Source organism: Mastacembelus armatus, chromosome 8 (genome assembly GCF_900324485.2).
Source record: "Mastacembelus armatus chromosome 8, fMasArm1.2, whole genome shotgun sequence".
Classification (NCBI taxonomy): Eukaryota; Metazoa; Chordata; class Actinopteri; order Synbranchiformes; family Mastacembelidae; genus Mastacembelus; species Mastacembelus armatus.
In genome coordinates, this window is record NC_046640.1 from 22,206,715 (window position 1) to 22,222,939 (window position 16,225).

The 16,225-nt window shown below is 48.6% G+C and overlaps 1 protein-coding gene across 2 annotated transcripts; it reads right to left on the reverse strand.

Annotated features, from left to right (window-relative positions):
- Nucleotides 1–1,354: 1,354 nt before the first annotated feature.
- Nucleotides 1,355–15,812, reverse strand: smarca4a (SWI/SNF related BAF chromatin remodeling complex subunit ATPase 4a). Of its 2 annotated transcripts, XM_026324627.2 has the most exons (34): nt 15,656–15,812; nt 13,209–13,472; nt 12,883–13,015; nt 11,712–12,170; nt 10,887–10,985; nt 10,555–10,810; nt 9,979–10,105; nt 9,697–9,870; nt 9,391–9,564; nt 9,137–9,304; nt 9,000–9,050; nt 8,553–8,683; nt 8,329–8,386; nt 8,137–8,246; nt 7,837–7,984; nt 7,519–7,682; nt 7,311–7,377; nt 7,102–7,212; nt 6,773–7,015; nt 6,571–6,684; nt 6,067–6,174; nt 5,867–5,953; nt 5,682–5,728; nt 5,357–5,523; nt 5,085–5,248; nt 4,711–4,977; nt 4,180–4,257; nt 3,870–4,088; nt 3,493–3,755; nt 3,291–3,396; nt 3,096–3,197; nt 2,653–2,785; nt 2,374–2,513; nt 1,355–2,000 (listed from the first exon to the last, which is right to left on the reverse strand). In XM_026324627.2, exons 2-34 carry the CDS (start codon nt 13,428–13,430, stop codon nt 1,968–1,970), a joined length of 4,923 nt encoding a protein of 1,640 aa, XP_026180412.1. In that variant the 5' UTR covers nt 13,431–13,472; nt 15,656–15,812; the 3' UTR covers nt 1,355–1,967. The 2 variants fall into 2 exon arrangements, with proteins under 2 accessions (XP_026180412.1, XP_026180413.1); XM_026324628.1 differs by lacking the exon at nt 15,656–15,812 and having other exon boundaries at nt 1,968–2,000; nt 4,750–4,977; nt 13,209–13,430.
- Nucleotides 15,813–16,225: the final 413 nt, after the last annotated feature.

The following is a 16,225-nucleotide window of genomic DNA, read 5'->3' on the forward strand; positions in this document are numbered from 1 at the left end:
CTCCGTCACAGGGACCGTTGGGTTCTTGGTCTCCTCCCTGACTAAGGCCTGACTCCAGGAAGAGTCCTGGAGGTTCTAGACTGCTTCCATCTCCCAGTGACTGAGGTCACTGTGCTCCTGGGAACACTTAGAGCTTTCGACCTGGTTTTATCCCCTGGTCCTGATCTGAGTCTCAGCACAGTCTGATCACATAGTGTACAGAGAGTTCCTGGACTTGGGTCCTGAGGACTTTGTGCTTATTGATTAACGTCTGATGGATGAAAATGAAACTTTTATCTTCATCCCATAAAATCTACAGCACAAAGTGTGCACAGGGCGTCGGGGTGTGGAGCACCCAACCGTCTCTCACAATCTCAACCATTTCTGGTTTTTCCGGTGCACGATCCCTCACAGCCCTTTGTTGGCTGCAATCAATTTCCTGTTTTCCAAAGAAGCTCAGGTCAGGTTCTTCAGGTGCAGCTCAGCACAGTTGTGGCTGAAGAAGTTTGCCAGGATTCAAATATTTCAGTGTATGTTCATCCATCATCCACTGAAATCACAACCTGCCTGTTTGTGGATTTCCCTGCTGTCATTGCGGCTCAGGACGGGGGGAGGGCTGCTCTGGAAATGACACGTTTCTTTGGAGAACCGACATTTCCAGTCCCGACAGTCAGAGGGTTCTTTTCTGTCACTTTCACAGCCCTTCAGTCAACAAAAAGATTATTTATAGGGAAAGTGTCAGTGTCAGCTACAACCATCCGAACACACTCACAAAGCAGAACGAGTCCGCATCATGCTGGTTCCTCTAAGGCTGAGCCGGGCCATGGACTCACCCACGCAGCAGATTCACAGCAGATATGGTCTCAGATATGGCTCAGGTTTGTCGAGGTCAACGAGATTCTGACGAGATACAGACTCCGGCAACACAACAGACTGACAGCACACTGAACACACACCGCCTGGGTCAAAGGTCACAGCGAGTGATGCTGTTACTGAGCCCGAATCCCATCCGTCTTCACCGCTCACAACATCTGGAGCTGGTTTTTGGTCTAAGTCGGGCCTCCCCTGTGACCCAGCACATAAGAAGAGTAGTTAGTTTCCTGGCAGATTTAAGACTCTGCTGCAACATCAACATCAGGCTGTTTGTTTTAAAGTTTAAAATGTTTTTCTGTCCCTAAACTTTCTTTCTGATTTCATCAGGTTTATCTGCTGGAAGAGATTTAAAAAAAAAAAGACCTTAAGAAAACGAATGAAGCTCAAAGATTAAACCAGATTAACGTTGATTTAACTTCAGACCTCTGTAAAAACTGCACCAGCAAGTTCTCTGTGACCGACAGGATGCACTTTGGACAAAAACCAAGAGACACCAGATTCATTATGAGAAGCCTTTATTGTATTTTCTGGAATCCAGTGACACTGACGCAAGAAAATGGTCCCCCCCCCCCCCCCCCCCCCTTTACAAACACACCTGAGAAGGAGGGGCTGCAGGCCGGGGTGCACCGTGATCCCGCCTGTAGTCTTAAATTAAACACAGAACAGCGACGACACATCCAGGTGCATTTCCACAGACACGCACGACATGCATTCAGACGGAGGCGTGAAAGGACACAGCGACTCCCGGTTCACATGTCTCAAAGTAGAAGACGAGAAAATTAACAGCACTTAAAAAAAACAGCGAGCCGTTGTCAAGGCCCACGATCAGTCACCAAATCAGGCTCCGTCCTTTGTCCACTTACAGCAGAAAACAAAAAAAGGCAAAAGACACTACTACTCATACTGGGAGAGACGCTTTAAATATAAAGGGGATGGTTCATGTTTTTATTGGTTTTAATTAATGGTAAACTTTAATGAGAATACAACAGTCTCACTAAAAATCAGCTCATCTAGGTAAAACTAGGCCTTTGCCACCGACCGTCTCCCTGCTGAATCTAAGTAAAATATAGAAAGTCCCGTCCAGGGTCCGCTGGTCCGATCAGGACTGGGTCACTTCAGTCGTCCTCGCTGCCGCTGGCCGAGCGCTCCTGAAACAAACAGGTTAACAGCATCGGCGTCAGAAATGATTAGCAGGATAAAGTGACCTGGTTTTATGTGGATTATTTTTGAGAACGGCTCCACAAACTGAGTCCAACAGAAAAACTACATGTGCCACCAACATATTTCATTAACAGCTGCGTCAGAACCATAAAATTCCTTCAGTTGTTGGACCCGGGTCCAACAAGAACCAGGAACCAAGAAGAACCAAAGGTGAAGAACCAAGAATATGTTTGATTTAAAACAGAAAACTGGCAAATTCTGGAAAAAGAAACTGGTGAATTTTGGACTTGAAAACACTGAAGTGAGTCAAAATGGACCATTCAGTGATTTAATAGTCCAGCCGTTAAAGTGTTCTCTCACCTCCTCCTGCTCCTCCTCGCTGTCGTCGTCGCTCACCACGGGTTTGGCCCGGGCGCCGCGGCCCCTCCGTCGCTGCCCTTTCCCTCCTCGGTCGCCCTTTTCCTTCCGGCTCAGTTTGATCTTCACCTTCACTGAACGAGCTGGTGGGAATCAAACATCACACTGAAATGTTGAAAGCTGAACCACATGTTATCAGACGGTCGTCTGGCGTCTCCTGGTTAAATTTACACTGATGCGTTCAGGGACCGTACGCCAGCCCTCTGCGACTCCGTTACTCACATTCAGACTCTGAGCCTTCGTCTGCGTCCTCCTCCTCCTCCTCACTCTCCTCTCCTTCGCTCTCGTCGTCCTTCTCGATCTTCTGTCTCACGCTGGTGAAGACGGACTGCAGCACGATGGAGTCCTCGTAGATCTGAGAACAGATTTCCAAAACGTTCCATGAGCTCTCCAGGAATAGCTTTAAGCTTTAAGGTAGTGATGGAAATAAACACCCGAGGTGAAAACAGAGGGAACATACTGATGTCAGCTCAGACTGAACAGTGAGAATATCACAGTATTCTCAGGACACAGGCTGCGTTTAATGATGGACACAGTGACTCTTTAATAAGCCACAGCCAAAGCGAATTAAACACAATCCACTTCAAAGCCCTTCGCTGGTTCCCGACTCAGGAGTCAGGAGCTGCTCACTAACACGGACTTCCTGTAAGTGTTTGGGGACTCACCAGAGATCCCTCCAGGTTGAAGGTCTGAGCGTTCTGGCACAGCAGCATCACGTCCTTCTCCAGGTCGTTCAGGCTGCGGTACTTGTGGCTGCGGATCCTTTCCTGATGGGGCAGAAAGCAGCAGTGAAACAAACGGCAGGTGAACAGATGTGGATGCACCGAACAGCAGCTGGAAAAGCGTTTTCTTCACCGCACCTTGATCTTTCTGAAGTCCACGGGTTTGCGGATGAGCTCGTAGTACTCGGGCAGCTCTTTGCGGGAGGGCAGCTGGATGAACACTTCGCTCAGCTGGCGCCCGTTACTGCGGAGAGAGAGAAGCTGTGTCAGTATCACCACTGCTCCCATTAAAGTCGCATCTGTCATTTCGGCGTCTGTCCGCCTGCAGCGGCGTTCTCACCCATCCTTGTATTTGATGACAGCATCGACGATCTTCTTCATCTTCCTGGTGAGGGACGGAGGGTTGGGCGACAGCTTCTCAGCGGGCGGACGACCTCGTTTCTTCGCTTTTTTCACCTCCTCGTCTTTGTCCCGCCCTCGGCCGCCACTGGAGCTGGGCGTGGTTGGGCCGCTGTCGTGGTCACGGTCCCGCTTGCGCTTTCTGGTTGTCTTTTTGTGCCGCACCTCCTCTTCGATGTCCTCAAGATTCCCCTCTTCTATGGCCTGAGGGGTGAAGAGACTCAGGTCACACACTCATTTCATCCTGCTGTGATAACGCTCCCTCAGACAGAGACCTGGCTGACAGATACTGATAACAAAGCTGCTATTCTTCCACACCTTGAGCCACTGTTTCTCAGTGAGCGAGTCGCTGTAGTCCACCTCCTTCCGCTGGCGGGATCCTCTGCCAAACATCTTCTCCTCTTCCTCTTCGCAGGTCAACCTCTCCACCTCGGCGTCGTCCTTCAAAATCCAGCCGGGCAGGTCGTCCTCCTCCATCAGACGAGGTTTCCTCTTAGGGTTGCGCGCCTCCTCGCGGCGTCTGTCTAGGTCCATACGCTGGAATGAAAGCAGAAGGCAGCCGGGGTTTAGCGGATCCAGCTGCTGACAGGACAAAGTCTTTAATAACCGATATGGGAATGGGACCAACCATGAACAGTTCAAACTCTTCTTCACTCCTGGCGATCATCTGATTAACCGTCTCATCATCGGGCACCTCGTCTTCCTCCTGTGGACCAATGACGGAGCGAGTGAGAAGAAGCTAAAAGCAGATTCATGTGGCACCTCAGAGCCAAGTCTCTGAACTAAAAAAGTCAATGTGTAACGTTCAAACGCACAATTCGTGTCACTTTTATGCCCGTTACAGCTTCGCATATTCAAATGATCTGAACTACACCTGAACGCTAATAAAGAGAAAGACGTCAACAGCAGAAAGAGAAAAAAGAGGAATAAAAGGTTTGTGTGTTAGTGTAGGAAAGAAAGTATATTAACCATCAAAGGTTTGTGCAGAAGCAGAAACACAAAAGCGAGAAAAGTCTGGATTGATGAGAGCTCACAAATCCTGAGAAAAGGGGAAGTAAGGAAGAGAGAGGAGAAAAAAAGAGAGAATGAAGAGGTGGGGCAGCGCACAGGCGGATGTGGGTGGGTGGGCGATGTGGGAACAGGTACAGATCACACCCACCCACGCCCCCCTAGTGCGGCAGCCTCCTCGAGCCCCGACCTCGTCCTGCTCCTCGTGCTCCAGAATGGCCTGTAAGAAGGCCCGACGTTCATAGCCTGAGGACTTCTGGTCGAACATGCCGGCCTGGATGACCTTCTGGTCCACGTTCAGTTTGTACTTGGCCGCCGCCAAGATCTTCTCCTCCACGCTGTTGACGGTGCACAGGCGGAGCACGCGCACTTCGTTCTGCTGACCGATACGGTGGGCTCGGTCCTGGGCCTGCAAGTCCTGTAGGAGGACACGCACTGATTAGTTTAAGAGGAACAACATCAACAGTTCAACAGTTCACATGAGTAAACCAGTTACTGTATCACTGTTTATCTGCAGCAGAGTACCTGGTGTGGGTTCCAGTCACTGTCAAAGATGATGACTGTGTCTGCAGACTGCAGGTTGAGGCCCAGGCCTCCAGCCCGGGTGCTGAGCAGGAACACAAAGTACTCAGAGGCCGGGTCATTAAAAGACTTCAGCAGCATGCCACGGTCCTCGGCCTTGGTGGTTCCTATAGGAGAGGAAGCCCCACATGAAGGTATTAGTCTGCTGTTAGTTCCTTCTTGAAAAGAACATGCAGGTTTTGCAAAACGTCAGCCGTGGTTCGCAAGTGTCTCACCGTCCAGACGCAGGTACTTGAAGTTGCGGTACGCAAAGTAGTCCTCCATGATGGTCATGAGCGAGGTCATCTGACAGAAGAGCAGCACTTTGTGGTTGGTGGCCCTGAGCTTGGGCAGGATTCGATCCAGCAGCTCGAACTTCCCAGAGGAACGGAACAGGTCGGGGCTGGACACCGGACACAAGAATATGAGGGAGGAAACAAATATCCAGACACAAATACACAGCACACACACACACACACACACACACACACACACACACACACACACACACACACACACACACGAGTTGTACAAACATACACAGCGTCAGGGTTTACATACCCACTCACTATTCCACCAGAATAACCAAGATGCTCAGAGAAAGACTCCTGTAAAACAGAAACAAAAAAAGAAAAAGAATCATTTAGCTCTGAATTCTCTCTGGATTCATATTCACTTTTACTTTTCCTGTCTGCTCATATGATGTTTGAGATGCTGATTAAGGCAGTGGGGAGTGTGTCCGGTACCTCGATGTGCTGGAACATGTAGGGGTGGTTGCAAATTTTCCTCAGCTGCATGATAGTGTTCATCAGGGTCTTTGTGCCACCTTTACCCTGGAAGATTAGGGAGACAGAAGAAATGTGAGCTTTAATAACATGTTGCATTTATTAAACAAAGGTTTCGCTGCTGAAATGAAAAAAATATATAAATATCTACTTCATCGTACCTTCTTGTCTTTCTCTGACCCGTCGGTGAGCAACACTCCCTTTGCCTGCATGTGTCTGTACAGGACCCTCTGCAGGGCCGACATGTCGCACTTTATCACATATTCCACCTGCGAACCAAGACCAAGAGAAAAGCTCACACACATTTTAATAAAGACATATTTCCACGTATTCGAATGTCTGTCTTGAGAGAGTACATGAAAACTAATGAGCAAAGATATGAGATATGTAAGGGTACGGATACAGAGGTGACACAGCTAAAATAAATAAGATCAGCTTAAATTCTCAGCTACGGCAACAAAACATCAGCCAGAATATAAACACTAAGTAAATCGATAAAGTGTTTAGCAGCTAAACATAAGCCAAACAGCAAATTAACTGTGTGGGCAAAGTTGAAATAGTTTGCTGAAGTCATGAAAAACAAATGAGGCCTAACAAGCTGCTGTTTGGAAACAACATCTGCCTTTTTACAGTTGAAGACTCATGTTGGGAAAAATCGTCCTGACCTTCTCGGGCAACTGGGCCTCGACTTCCTTCTTCAGTCGCCGCAGCAGGAAAGGTCGGAGCACCTTGTGCAAACGCCGGATGATCAGGATGGTCTCTTCTTCATTCAGGTCAACCTGCGGGGAAAAAGAGGAGGATGAGGAGGATGAAGAGGACGAAGAGGACACGTTTTACAGCGGCTCAACCTGCCCTGCTGCCGCTCACCTTCTCTCCAGTCATGGCGAAGGGGGCGTTGAACCACTGCTCGAAGGTGCTGCAGCTCTTGAAAATGGTGGGCAGCAGGAAGTTGAGCAGAGCCCAGAGCTCAGGGAGCTTGTTCTGCAGCGGAGTCCCCGTGAGCAGCAGGCGCCGTGGGGCCAAGTAGTGCGTGTTTAAGACCTGGGTCAGCTTACAGTGGTGGTTCTTCATACGGTGGCCCTCGTCCACAATCATGTACTTCCAGCGGAGCTTCGGGAGGAAACAATGCACAGTTAGAGCAGACAGTGGCTGAAACATTTTTCATCATCACAGAGACTTTGAGGACGGTTTCTCACCTTTGCAAGCACTTGCTTATCTTTGATGATGTACTCGTACGTGGTGAGCAGCACGTTGAACTTGCCGCTTCGCAAGATGGGAACGAATGAGCGACGAGCAGCTGGAGACCCCTGAGAGGCAACAGGTTCAGTTTCCATTAGCCTTCACCACCAAAACAGCAAAAACAGACAAATGACTGAACGATGAGGTAAAAGTAGGTGCCACAAACCTTGTAGGAGACTTTCACCACAGATGGCGCCCACTTATCAAACTCATAGACCCAGTTTGACAGAGTTCTGAAAACAAAAAACACACAACTGGTTGAGAAAACAAACAGCCGACTCTGCTTCTTTAAGATCATCGAACACTTTCTTTTTGAGAAGCTGCGTGTACGTGCGTGTTCTCAGAGGAACTAAGATGGACGTGTGAGGACTCACGAGAGAGGTACGATGATGAGGAAGGGCCCGTTGAGGCGTTTGTACTCCATGAGGTAAGTGATGAGGGCGATGGTCTGGATCGTTTTTCCCAGCCCCATCTCATCGGCCAGGATGCCATTCAAGTTGTTGTTGTAAAGCGACACCAGCCACTCCAGACCTTTGATCTGAACAGGAAAGAGTCCGAGTTCATTTCATTTTACTCACTCAAACACCTCATTTTCATTTCAGCGCACGTGACAGAGGATACAAAGTCTGATCCCTCATGCACGTTACCGCTGTCTGACTGAGGATACCCTGGTGGTTTCAGTGCCTGGGTACCTGGTATTGCTTGAGCTGCCCGTTGACCAGCAGTGACGACTGCCTCTCCACCTTCTCTGTGACAGCGTGAGCCACAGCGTAGTAGGACTGCAGGCCGCGGTTGAAACTCGCACTGCCGTACTCGTCGTCGACGTCCTGCTTGGCGTGTCTGGTGGGAGATACAACAGTCAAGGTTTCTGAGCGGATGAAAAACAAGCAGCTAAAAGAATTAAGACAGAAACAACCAGCGTGGTTTAACTATGAGCTAACTATGATTTTTAAAGTTCAAACAGAACAAGATCCCTGGACGTGTCGTCTTACTCGATGATGTGCCGGACATCCACTTCAGATACGTCCTCACTGTCAGGGTCAGGAATCATCTTCTTCTCCTCTGGAGCTGCAGAGGAATGAGGCTGCTCCTCGTCTTCCTCCTGGAAGACAAAAACAAAGGAGGGGTCAGAAGAGTGTTTGCAAAAATGACAGGTGATCATTTTGATGCAGAGGTAGCTGTACCTCCTCATCCTCTTCTGAACCGCTGTCTTCACTGTCTGAACGTGGGGCTACTTCATATCTGCAAAGCAACAGAACGCTGGTGATTTTTAGATTCACAAATCTTTATGGCAGAACAACAGATGTACAGTTGGTTTAAACCACCGCCTCTGACCTCTTCAGTGTGACACACACTGTCCGTGGATCTAAGGGTTCCTACAAAGTCACAAGGCAGCCATGACACTCACCCTGGGTTCATTTCAAGCCAGGCCTCCAGCTGTCCAGCCTTAGGTGCATCGACCCCAGTCAGGATCTTTCCACTGTCCACATGGATGACCTTCACCGGCAGGTCGCTCATCTGACTGGTCTCATCTAAAGGCTGTGGAAACGACAGAAAACATTAATGCTGTGAAGAAAACACACAGCTGGTGTTATAATTTATTAGAGGTGATCCTTAAAGGGTTTTTATTCTTTTCAGCTCAAAAGAAACCATGAAAAAACCCCTGCAGGACAACTGGGGTCAACTCCAGTCCATGTCTATGGAACAGTGGGATGTTTCCCAGGATTCCCAGTGAAGCCTGAATAGATCAAACACCTCACAGCAATAAGACAGGGGGTGTGCTGGACGGTTCAGTTTTTCCTCAAACACACACATTCAGGCAGAGATTTTTCCTGTCATCATCTTTCAAACTCACCTCTCCATCAGGTCCCAGAGCAGGAGCACCTCCCTCTGCTGTCTCAGGCTTCTGCAGATATAAACAAATTGAAGTCCGTTGAAAAAACACAGAGAAACATGTATTACCAAAGTCCGCTCTACACTCGCGACACTTGCCTTCTTTTTCTTCTTCTTTTTCTTCTCTTTGAGCGCCTGTGCAGCTTTGTGGGCCCGCACCAGCTCAGTGAGGTTGGCCACGTATTCGTCTGTCTGCTGCAGCAGGTAGGCCAGACGCTTGTCCTTCTTCTGGTCGATGAGTTTCCGATAGCCCTCTTCATCTTCAGCCTGGGAAGAGATTGACAGAGAGGTCAGGTGACTTCGTCCCCTCCCCCAGACTTCTGGCACTGACCGCAACACAAACTCAGCCTCACCATCAGCCTCCGCATTCTCTCCTTTTCAATGCGCTCGTTCTCTTTCTTCTGCTCACGCTCAGTGTTGGCATGATAGGTGGCGACAGCTTTAGTGGCCTTCTGGATCTTCGCCGTGATGGAGCGGTGGTACTCCTTAAAGTCCTTGGCGTGCTGCAGGATGCTGTTGAGGTATTCCTATCAGCAGAAGAAGACACAAACACACCACTGGTATCAAACTCACAAAACAATGTTAAATTCCTCTATTTACAAAGTGGGAGGAAAAACAGCAGACTGGTCCCCCCCCCCCCGTCATGTCCTGCTGTGTACCTGGTGTTTCTGACGACGTTTGCGCTCCTGTTCGATCTTCTGCTGTTTCTCAAGCTTCTCGGTGATTCGAGCTTCGCGCAGGGACTGACGTTTACTGCGCTTGTAGGCCTTAGCGTTCAGGGCAGTTTCCAACGCAGTGTCGCGCCGCATGCAGACCACGACCTCCTGACGCAGCTGTAGGCGCAGACAAGTCGACATGTTAGACACTAAATCGAAATAATGTGTCTGCAACCACAGCGTCTCAGACTTTTAGACATGTCCCGCAGACAAACTCAAGTCTACCTGTCTCTGGAAGTTAAGCAGCCTCAGGGCCTTCAGCTCGATAGTGGCTTTGGTGCGCAGGTCACCTGCTAGAGAACCGGGCAGGTTCTCCAGCTCCTGGATACGGTGAGCAATACGGGCCTGTAACCTAAAGAAGACGAAAACTAAATAGCACTAATAACAACAAAAATTCAATCCACTGATTCAATCCCCTCAAAGCTGAGCACCTACAGTTAGAAGAGAAAAAACTGCACATAAACGTTTTTCCTGGATCACTGAGTCCTGACGCCAAACAGCACAATGAGCAGTTTCCTCCATTTTACTAGACAAAGAAAAAATGCTGCTCTAAGATGTTAGGTTAGGGCTCCCAGTATCTTCATCCATTTTTAATAGGTTAGATTTAAAATGATGTGTTACATGAAAAGCCAAAAACAATGTGTCAGTTCTACTAAACAACAAATTTTCCTTTCAAATTATTTCTGAGAAAATTGTGTTTATGTTTAAGGCACAAAAACCCTCTGAGCCACATCTGCACTATAAAATACATACATACCATAGATAACATTTTTCCACTTTATCTTTATCCGCCCATCTTACCTGTATTCTCTCTCCTGGAGGATCTCCACTGGGTCCAGCCCACGAGGTTTCTGGATGGGTGTTATGCGATTCTGTTTCTGGTGTAGCATCATGGGAGGGGGCTGGGCAGGCTGTCCTGGGGACTGGGTCTGAGGGGGCATTACTGGGGAGGCGGCCGGAGGCACGGAGGGAGGGGCAGGAGACGGTCTGCCAGTGGGCTGGGGAGGAATGAGCTTCTGAGGAGGGTTGGATGGAGCAGCAGCATTCACCATTGGTCCTAGAACATAGGGATCAATCAGTGTGCTGCACGTGAACATAAAAAACACACAGCGCTGCCTCTGAACAATGTTTACCTTCAGGCCAGGATTTGGGAGGTCCATTAGTAGGCTGGCCTTGCATACCTGGGGGGACTCCTGCAGGTCCAGGAGGTGCCATATTGGGTCCTACCATGCCTAAACCAAGAGAAAAAATAGAATGTCACACATATATAGTAAATATTGTAAAATCACATTCAGCCACCAGGGGTCTCTGCTGAGCTGTTAAATAGTCTGGTTCCTTTGTTTGAAGGCAGCAGCTGGTGATTCAGTGTCACTGAGCCCAGATCCCATCCACAGACTGACAACAACGAATGTGGTGTCCTCAGCGTAATGTGTGTGAATCCAGAACCTGGTTCAGCTTATGGGTCTGAGCCGTAGACCTCCATTGTTGTCCAAAAACTATTAAAAACCCAGCAGGGAGCCACACCGCTGACCTGGCTCACATGGTTCTTCCTCACCAACAATGGGAGGCCCGTCTTTTTCCAAAAACCAGCTCCAGCGGCCGACACTGTTTAGTCTCCGAAGGAACAAAGAGTCGACTATATGCGACATCTTACCCATTACAGTGATTTCACCACATCCATAGTTAGTTTTAGTCTGCAGATGGGATTTGTGAAGGCAGCAGTTTGTGCTGCCAGGCGTGGGCTGTAACCCAGCTTTTCTAGCATGTTTATACTTTGCTTTCAGTTATTTTGTCATGAAACAGCCTTCTGAACGAAGGCTTTTTATTTCAGCTTTCAGCTTTTTATTTCGTGCCAGAAGAGTGCCTTGGATCTTTTGTGTTTTTTAAATTTCCAGCTCCCGTTACAAATGCATGTAAATATGATCCTGCCACAAAACGACAGGTCTTCATTAACTCACCGTGTGGTCTGTTGTAGTTGGTCTGAGCTGGTCCTGGCCCAGCGACAGGCCCACCCCCAGGTCCTGTAGAAGGTGGCATGTTGGGCATTGGCTGCTGCTGCATCCCTGGCATGGGCCTCTTCCCCTGCACCGCCATCTGCAGGTGCTCTGGTAGGGCCTGATTGCGTGCCAGCATCTTGTAGGCCATAATCTGGGCCCGGAGTTGGTGCAGCTGGTTCTGGTTGAAAGGAGTGGGACCACCTGCACCAACTGGTCCCCCACCTGCACCCCCTGGTCCACCTGGAACCTGAGGACCTCCACGGTTAGGTTGACCCATACCCTGACTGGGGTCACCACCACCCTCCATTGGGCCAGGCCCGGGACCTGAGGGACCTCCGGGCATCATAGGGCCGGAGGGAGGGCCATTGGCTGGGACAGGGCTGGGTGCATGCTCCGAGCCTCCTAATGGAGAGGGGTAACCTGAGGACACAGAAACATGCATATTTTATAAACTGACTCAGGCACTGTCCTAAATAGGTTTTAAATAACTAAACTAGATTTACCTACAAAGGTATTTCAGACAGTGACTGTAAAGTGACATGAGGTTATATCAAGTTTAGTTTCAGCTACAAGCACAAAACACAAGTGCTGCTCACTACGCCCCTCAAACATAGTTCCACCTCCATGTAGCATAAGTCGCCTGTGACACTGCCGTCATGTCATTTTAACACATCTATGTGCCTCTTCCAGTCCTTGTTTGCTTACTGACTTGTGTGGCTCAGTAGATGCAGGTTCCTTTGTTGTCTGAAAGGGAAAGCCCGTCCACCCTGCACCTGTTATACCTGCTGCTGTCAAATGAGTAACAAGAAGAGGAACAGGCTGGATGGGTTCACACACACACACACACACACACACACACACACACACACACACACACACACACAATACCTGCTGCTCATACTTTATGTCTCTGCAGCTGAGCTCTCGGTTCTTCCTGTCTGGAGCTAACAATATACACATCCCAGATACCACAAACAGAAAATGCCCTTCATGCCCTGTGAGGATTCAAACTGGCCACTTTCATGAAGCACATAGATGACAAAAATACTGATGTATTTACTCACGTTTCACCCTTCTACTGTAGTACCTAATAATGAGTGATCATAAAATACAACACTGGGAGACATGCTACCTTGGGAATGTTGGTCCATTGGGCTTGGCGGGGGTCCCATCCCACTGTGTCCCCCCGGTCTCATGCCCATACCCTTCATCTGGCTATAGCGAGGATCATCGGGCATTCCCTTCTCATGCATGACTTCCATGGGCTGAGTCGTCAAATGTAAAAATCAAACCACATATTTTTATACAGTCTCAGTTTATAAGTGATATGATAGGTTAAGATGTCATGGGTGTTAACATACACCATTACTAGTTTACAGTGTTTAGTTGTATTTTAAACCTAAGAGTGAAATTTAGTAAACAAATGAGTGAGTAAAAAAAAAAAAAACTGTTCTGCACCTTGTGCATCTGGTGCATGTTATCCTGAGGGTATCCTGAGGGTCCCTGTGGCGGGTGAGGGTGTCCAGATCCTGGAGGTCCTGGGCTCGGCCCCATCATGCTGTGGGCTGAGCCTGGTGAGGGACCTGGGCTTGGACCCATCATGCCTCCTGGAGATGGCCCAGGGCCTGGGGAGGGTCCAGGCCGAGGTGTCCCTCCCATTGGGGGGTCAGGAGTGGACATCTCTCAGGGGAAACTGGGAATGTGTAGCAGCAGCAAGTACCCCTGGGAAGTGAGACGACAAGGGCAATTTAGGAAACGACCAGAATGCATCTATACATGAATCATGTGTGTATTTACTACATGACGCGCTCAAGCCCAAACATTATGCAACATAACCAAATATGAGTGAGTGTACTAAATTATCTTTCATAACAGAAACTATAACCCCTCTCAATTTAACAACAAATAAATAAATAAAGCACCAACTTCTCAGACAAGGTCGAATGTGACCTGCTGAGGGTTGAAGGCAGCACCCAAAAGGTTAAAGCCCCATAATATTACACCTGAAAAACATGCTCAGCAACTTTTCATGTCCGATTATTCTATGGATTCCATGATTGTTTTGTCTGTCATAACAGTATAAAATGGTTTCTTCAAATGCTGGTTTGTCAGAAGAGAAAAATGTAAATGTTGATTTATAATGACATAAAGGGTCGAGCAGCAACACTCTCTTCTTTGCATGATAACTTAAAACACCTGCTTAATATTTTTTAATCAATGAGATCAGCTCTACTTTTAATTTTATTCACGCACGCTGTAGTGAGACTAATGTGCTCAGGAAGTAGGTCGTACTGTTACTGAGAATTAATGCTCCTGCTTAAAGTAATTTATCATTTGATGCTCTGCAAACACACATCAGAAATCAAACCCCTCTAAGTGTAAAGTAGAGCCAACACCTCACAATCACAGCTAATGAGAGGAACCTGATCTGATGTTGTTGTGTGGGTTGAACTGTCAGTTCAAAGGGGTCCAATTCCAAATTGATACTTCAAATATCACTAAGTCTATTATGTCACATACACTGGGTCTGTGTTCTGTTTCAGAGGTGCTGATTCACCTGGATGATCATTTTAGAAGCTGCAGTTTGTGCTGATGTTTGTTTACCCATTTATACCACTGAGTCCAAACACCAGAACCATCTATCAGTGTAACAAAGTCCAGTCCAACAGCAGCTGATCATCCAGCTGAATGCACAGCTGTGAAACAGCCTGGACATTATCCCCTTCATGGAGGAGGATTCACTGCAGGACTGTTGGATTAGACTGATCAGTCTGACACAGGGGTTCCTGATAAACCGACCGGGTCCGACACAGGGGTTCCTGATAAACCGACCGGGTCCGACACAGGGGTTCCTGATAAACCGACCGGGTCCGGCACAGGGGTTCCTGATAAACCGACCGGGTCCGACACAGGGGTTCCTGATAAACCGACCGGGTCCGGCACAGGGGTTCCTGATAAACCGACCGGGTCCGACACAGGGGTTCCTGATAAACCGACCGGGTCCGACACAGGGGTTCCTGATAAACCGACCGGGTCCGACACAGGGGTTCCTGATAAACCGACCGGGTCCGACACAGGGGTTCCTGATAAACCGACCGGGTCCGACACAGGGGTTCCTGATAAACCGGGTCCGACACAGGGGTTCCTTGTATATTCAGCTCATGTAAACTGTCACTTCAGGTTCAAATCAGCCTTTACATTTCAATAAACATCCAAAAAGACAGAACCGCTGCTGAGAGCAGCGTCTGTGAAACAGCAGCTGCTCAAAACAAAAACATTGTGTTTACATTTACAAACCAATAATTAGTAGCGGTCTTAGCTGTGCTAGCGTTAGCTTGGCCTAGCCGGATTGTTTAGTTGACGCTATATGGGGTCGGATAAAACGCACAGTTTGACCTCATCGTATTTTATAAAGGGCTGTGGGGTCGCTGGTGGGGCCCGAACAACGTTTCAGCTAAAAACTATGAAGTAAACAAACAAAGAGCAGCAGCCGGTTCGGGCTAACCTGTTAGCTAAAAGGCTGCACTGACACAACAATGTAGCTAAGTTAGCATGCTAGCTACGGTTAGCCTAGCCGGCCATGCTGTCTGAGCCCGGTTCGGCTCCAAACGTCTTGTTCTGTGCGATGTTTGTCCTGATACGGCGACACGCGAACGGTTCGAGCAGCTCTGAGCTCTGGGTCTGACTGATCCATCGCGCCTCCCGTACCTTTGGCCCGGACCTCCGGGTCCACAAACGCTTTTCATTCATTGCAGCTGTGGCGCCACAGCGGCGACTCCGAAATGTCGGTGTCGTTATTTTCCGTGACCGTAAACACCCAAACACACACACACCTGCCCCCCCCCAGCGGCGGAGAACCCGGAGGAAACTCCGCTGAGCCCCGAACTAAGCGGCACCGGACTTACACGAGTGGTGTTTGGAGCCTCACCGGTCGCAGCGTCTCTCGGTTTTTCCTCCCAGCCAGAAACAAAGAGCGACCTTCCCAGTCGGGTTTTTCCTCCCCCCCCCGCAGATTGTATCGCAGAGACCGGGCTGTGCGGCTCCGCAGCGCCCCCCCTCCACCGTGTCACGCAACTCCCGCACGCAAAGAGAAGGATGCGGGTTAACGGAGGAATGCAGGAGCCGCCGGGGTGGGGGATGGGTGGACGGGTCGGACCGAGCTTCACCGCCGTTTACCTCATTATTGTAATTATTCAAGGCTGCAGATAAGCAGTACATTTACTGAAGTACTGCATACTGTATTTAGGTATTTGTACTTATACTTCACTTTAATCATAGGCCATATTCTAAAAAGTACTTTATTAAAATAATTTGCATACGTACAATTCTGAAATATTAGTACTTTACTTACATATTTCCATGTTGTACTACTTCATCCTTGGACTTCACTACATGTCAGAGTCAAACCTTGGACTTTTTCCTGCTCTACATTTATCTGATAACTTTAGTTCCTTTTCAGGATCAGATGGATCCAA

What these genes read in the sequence shown, in the direction of transcription:
- smarca4a (XM_026324627.2), bottom strand. Translation starts at nt 13,430, where the DNA reads ATGTCCACTCCTGACCCCCCAATGGGAGGGACACCTCGGCCTGGACCC. An exon ending in AGAGAATGCGGAGGCTGATG is followed by an intron (nt 9,305 to 9,390) that starts GTGAGGCTGAGT and finishes ATCTCTTCCCAG; the next exon opens with GCTGAAGATGAAGAGGGCTA. An exon ending in CTCATCATCGTACCTCTCTC is followed by an intron (nt 7,378 to 7,518) that starts GTGAGTCCTCAC and finishes TTTTGTTTTCAG; the next exon opens with AACTCTGTCAAACTGGGTCT.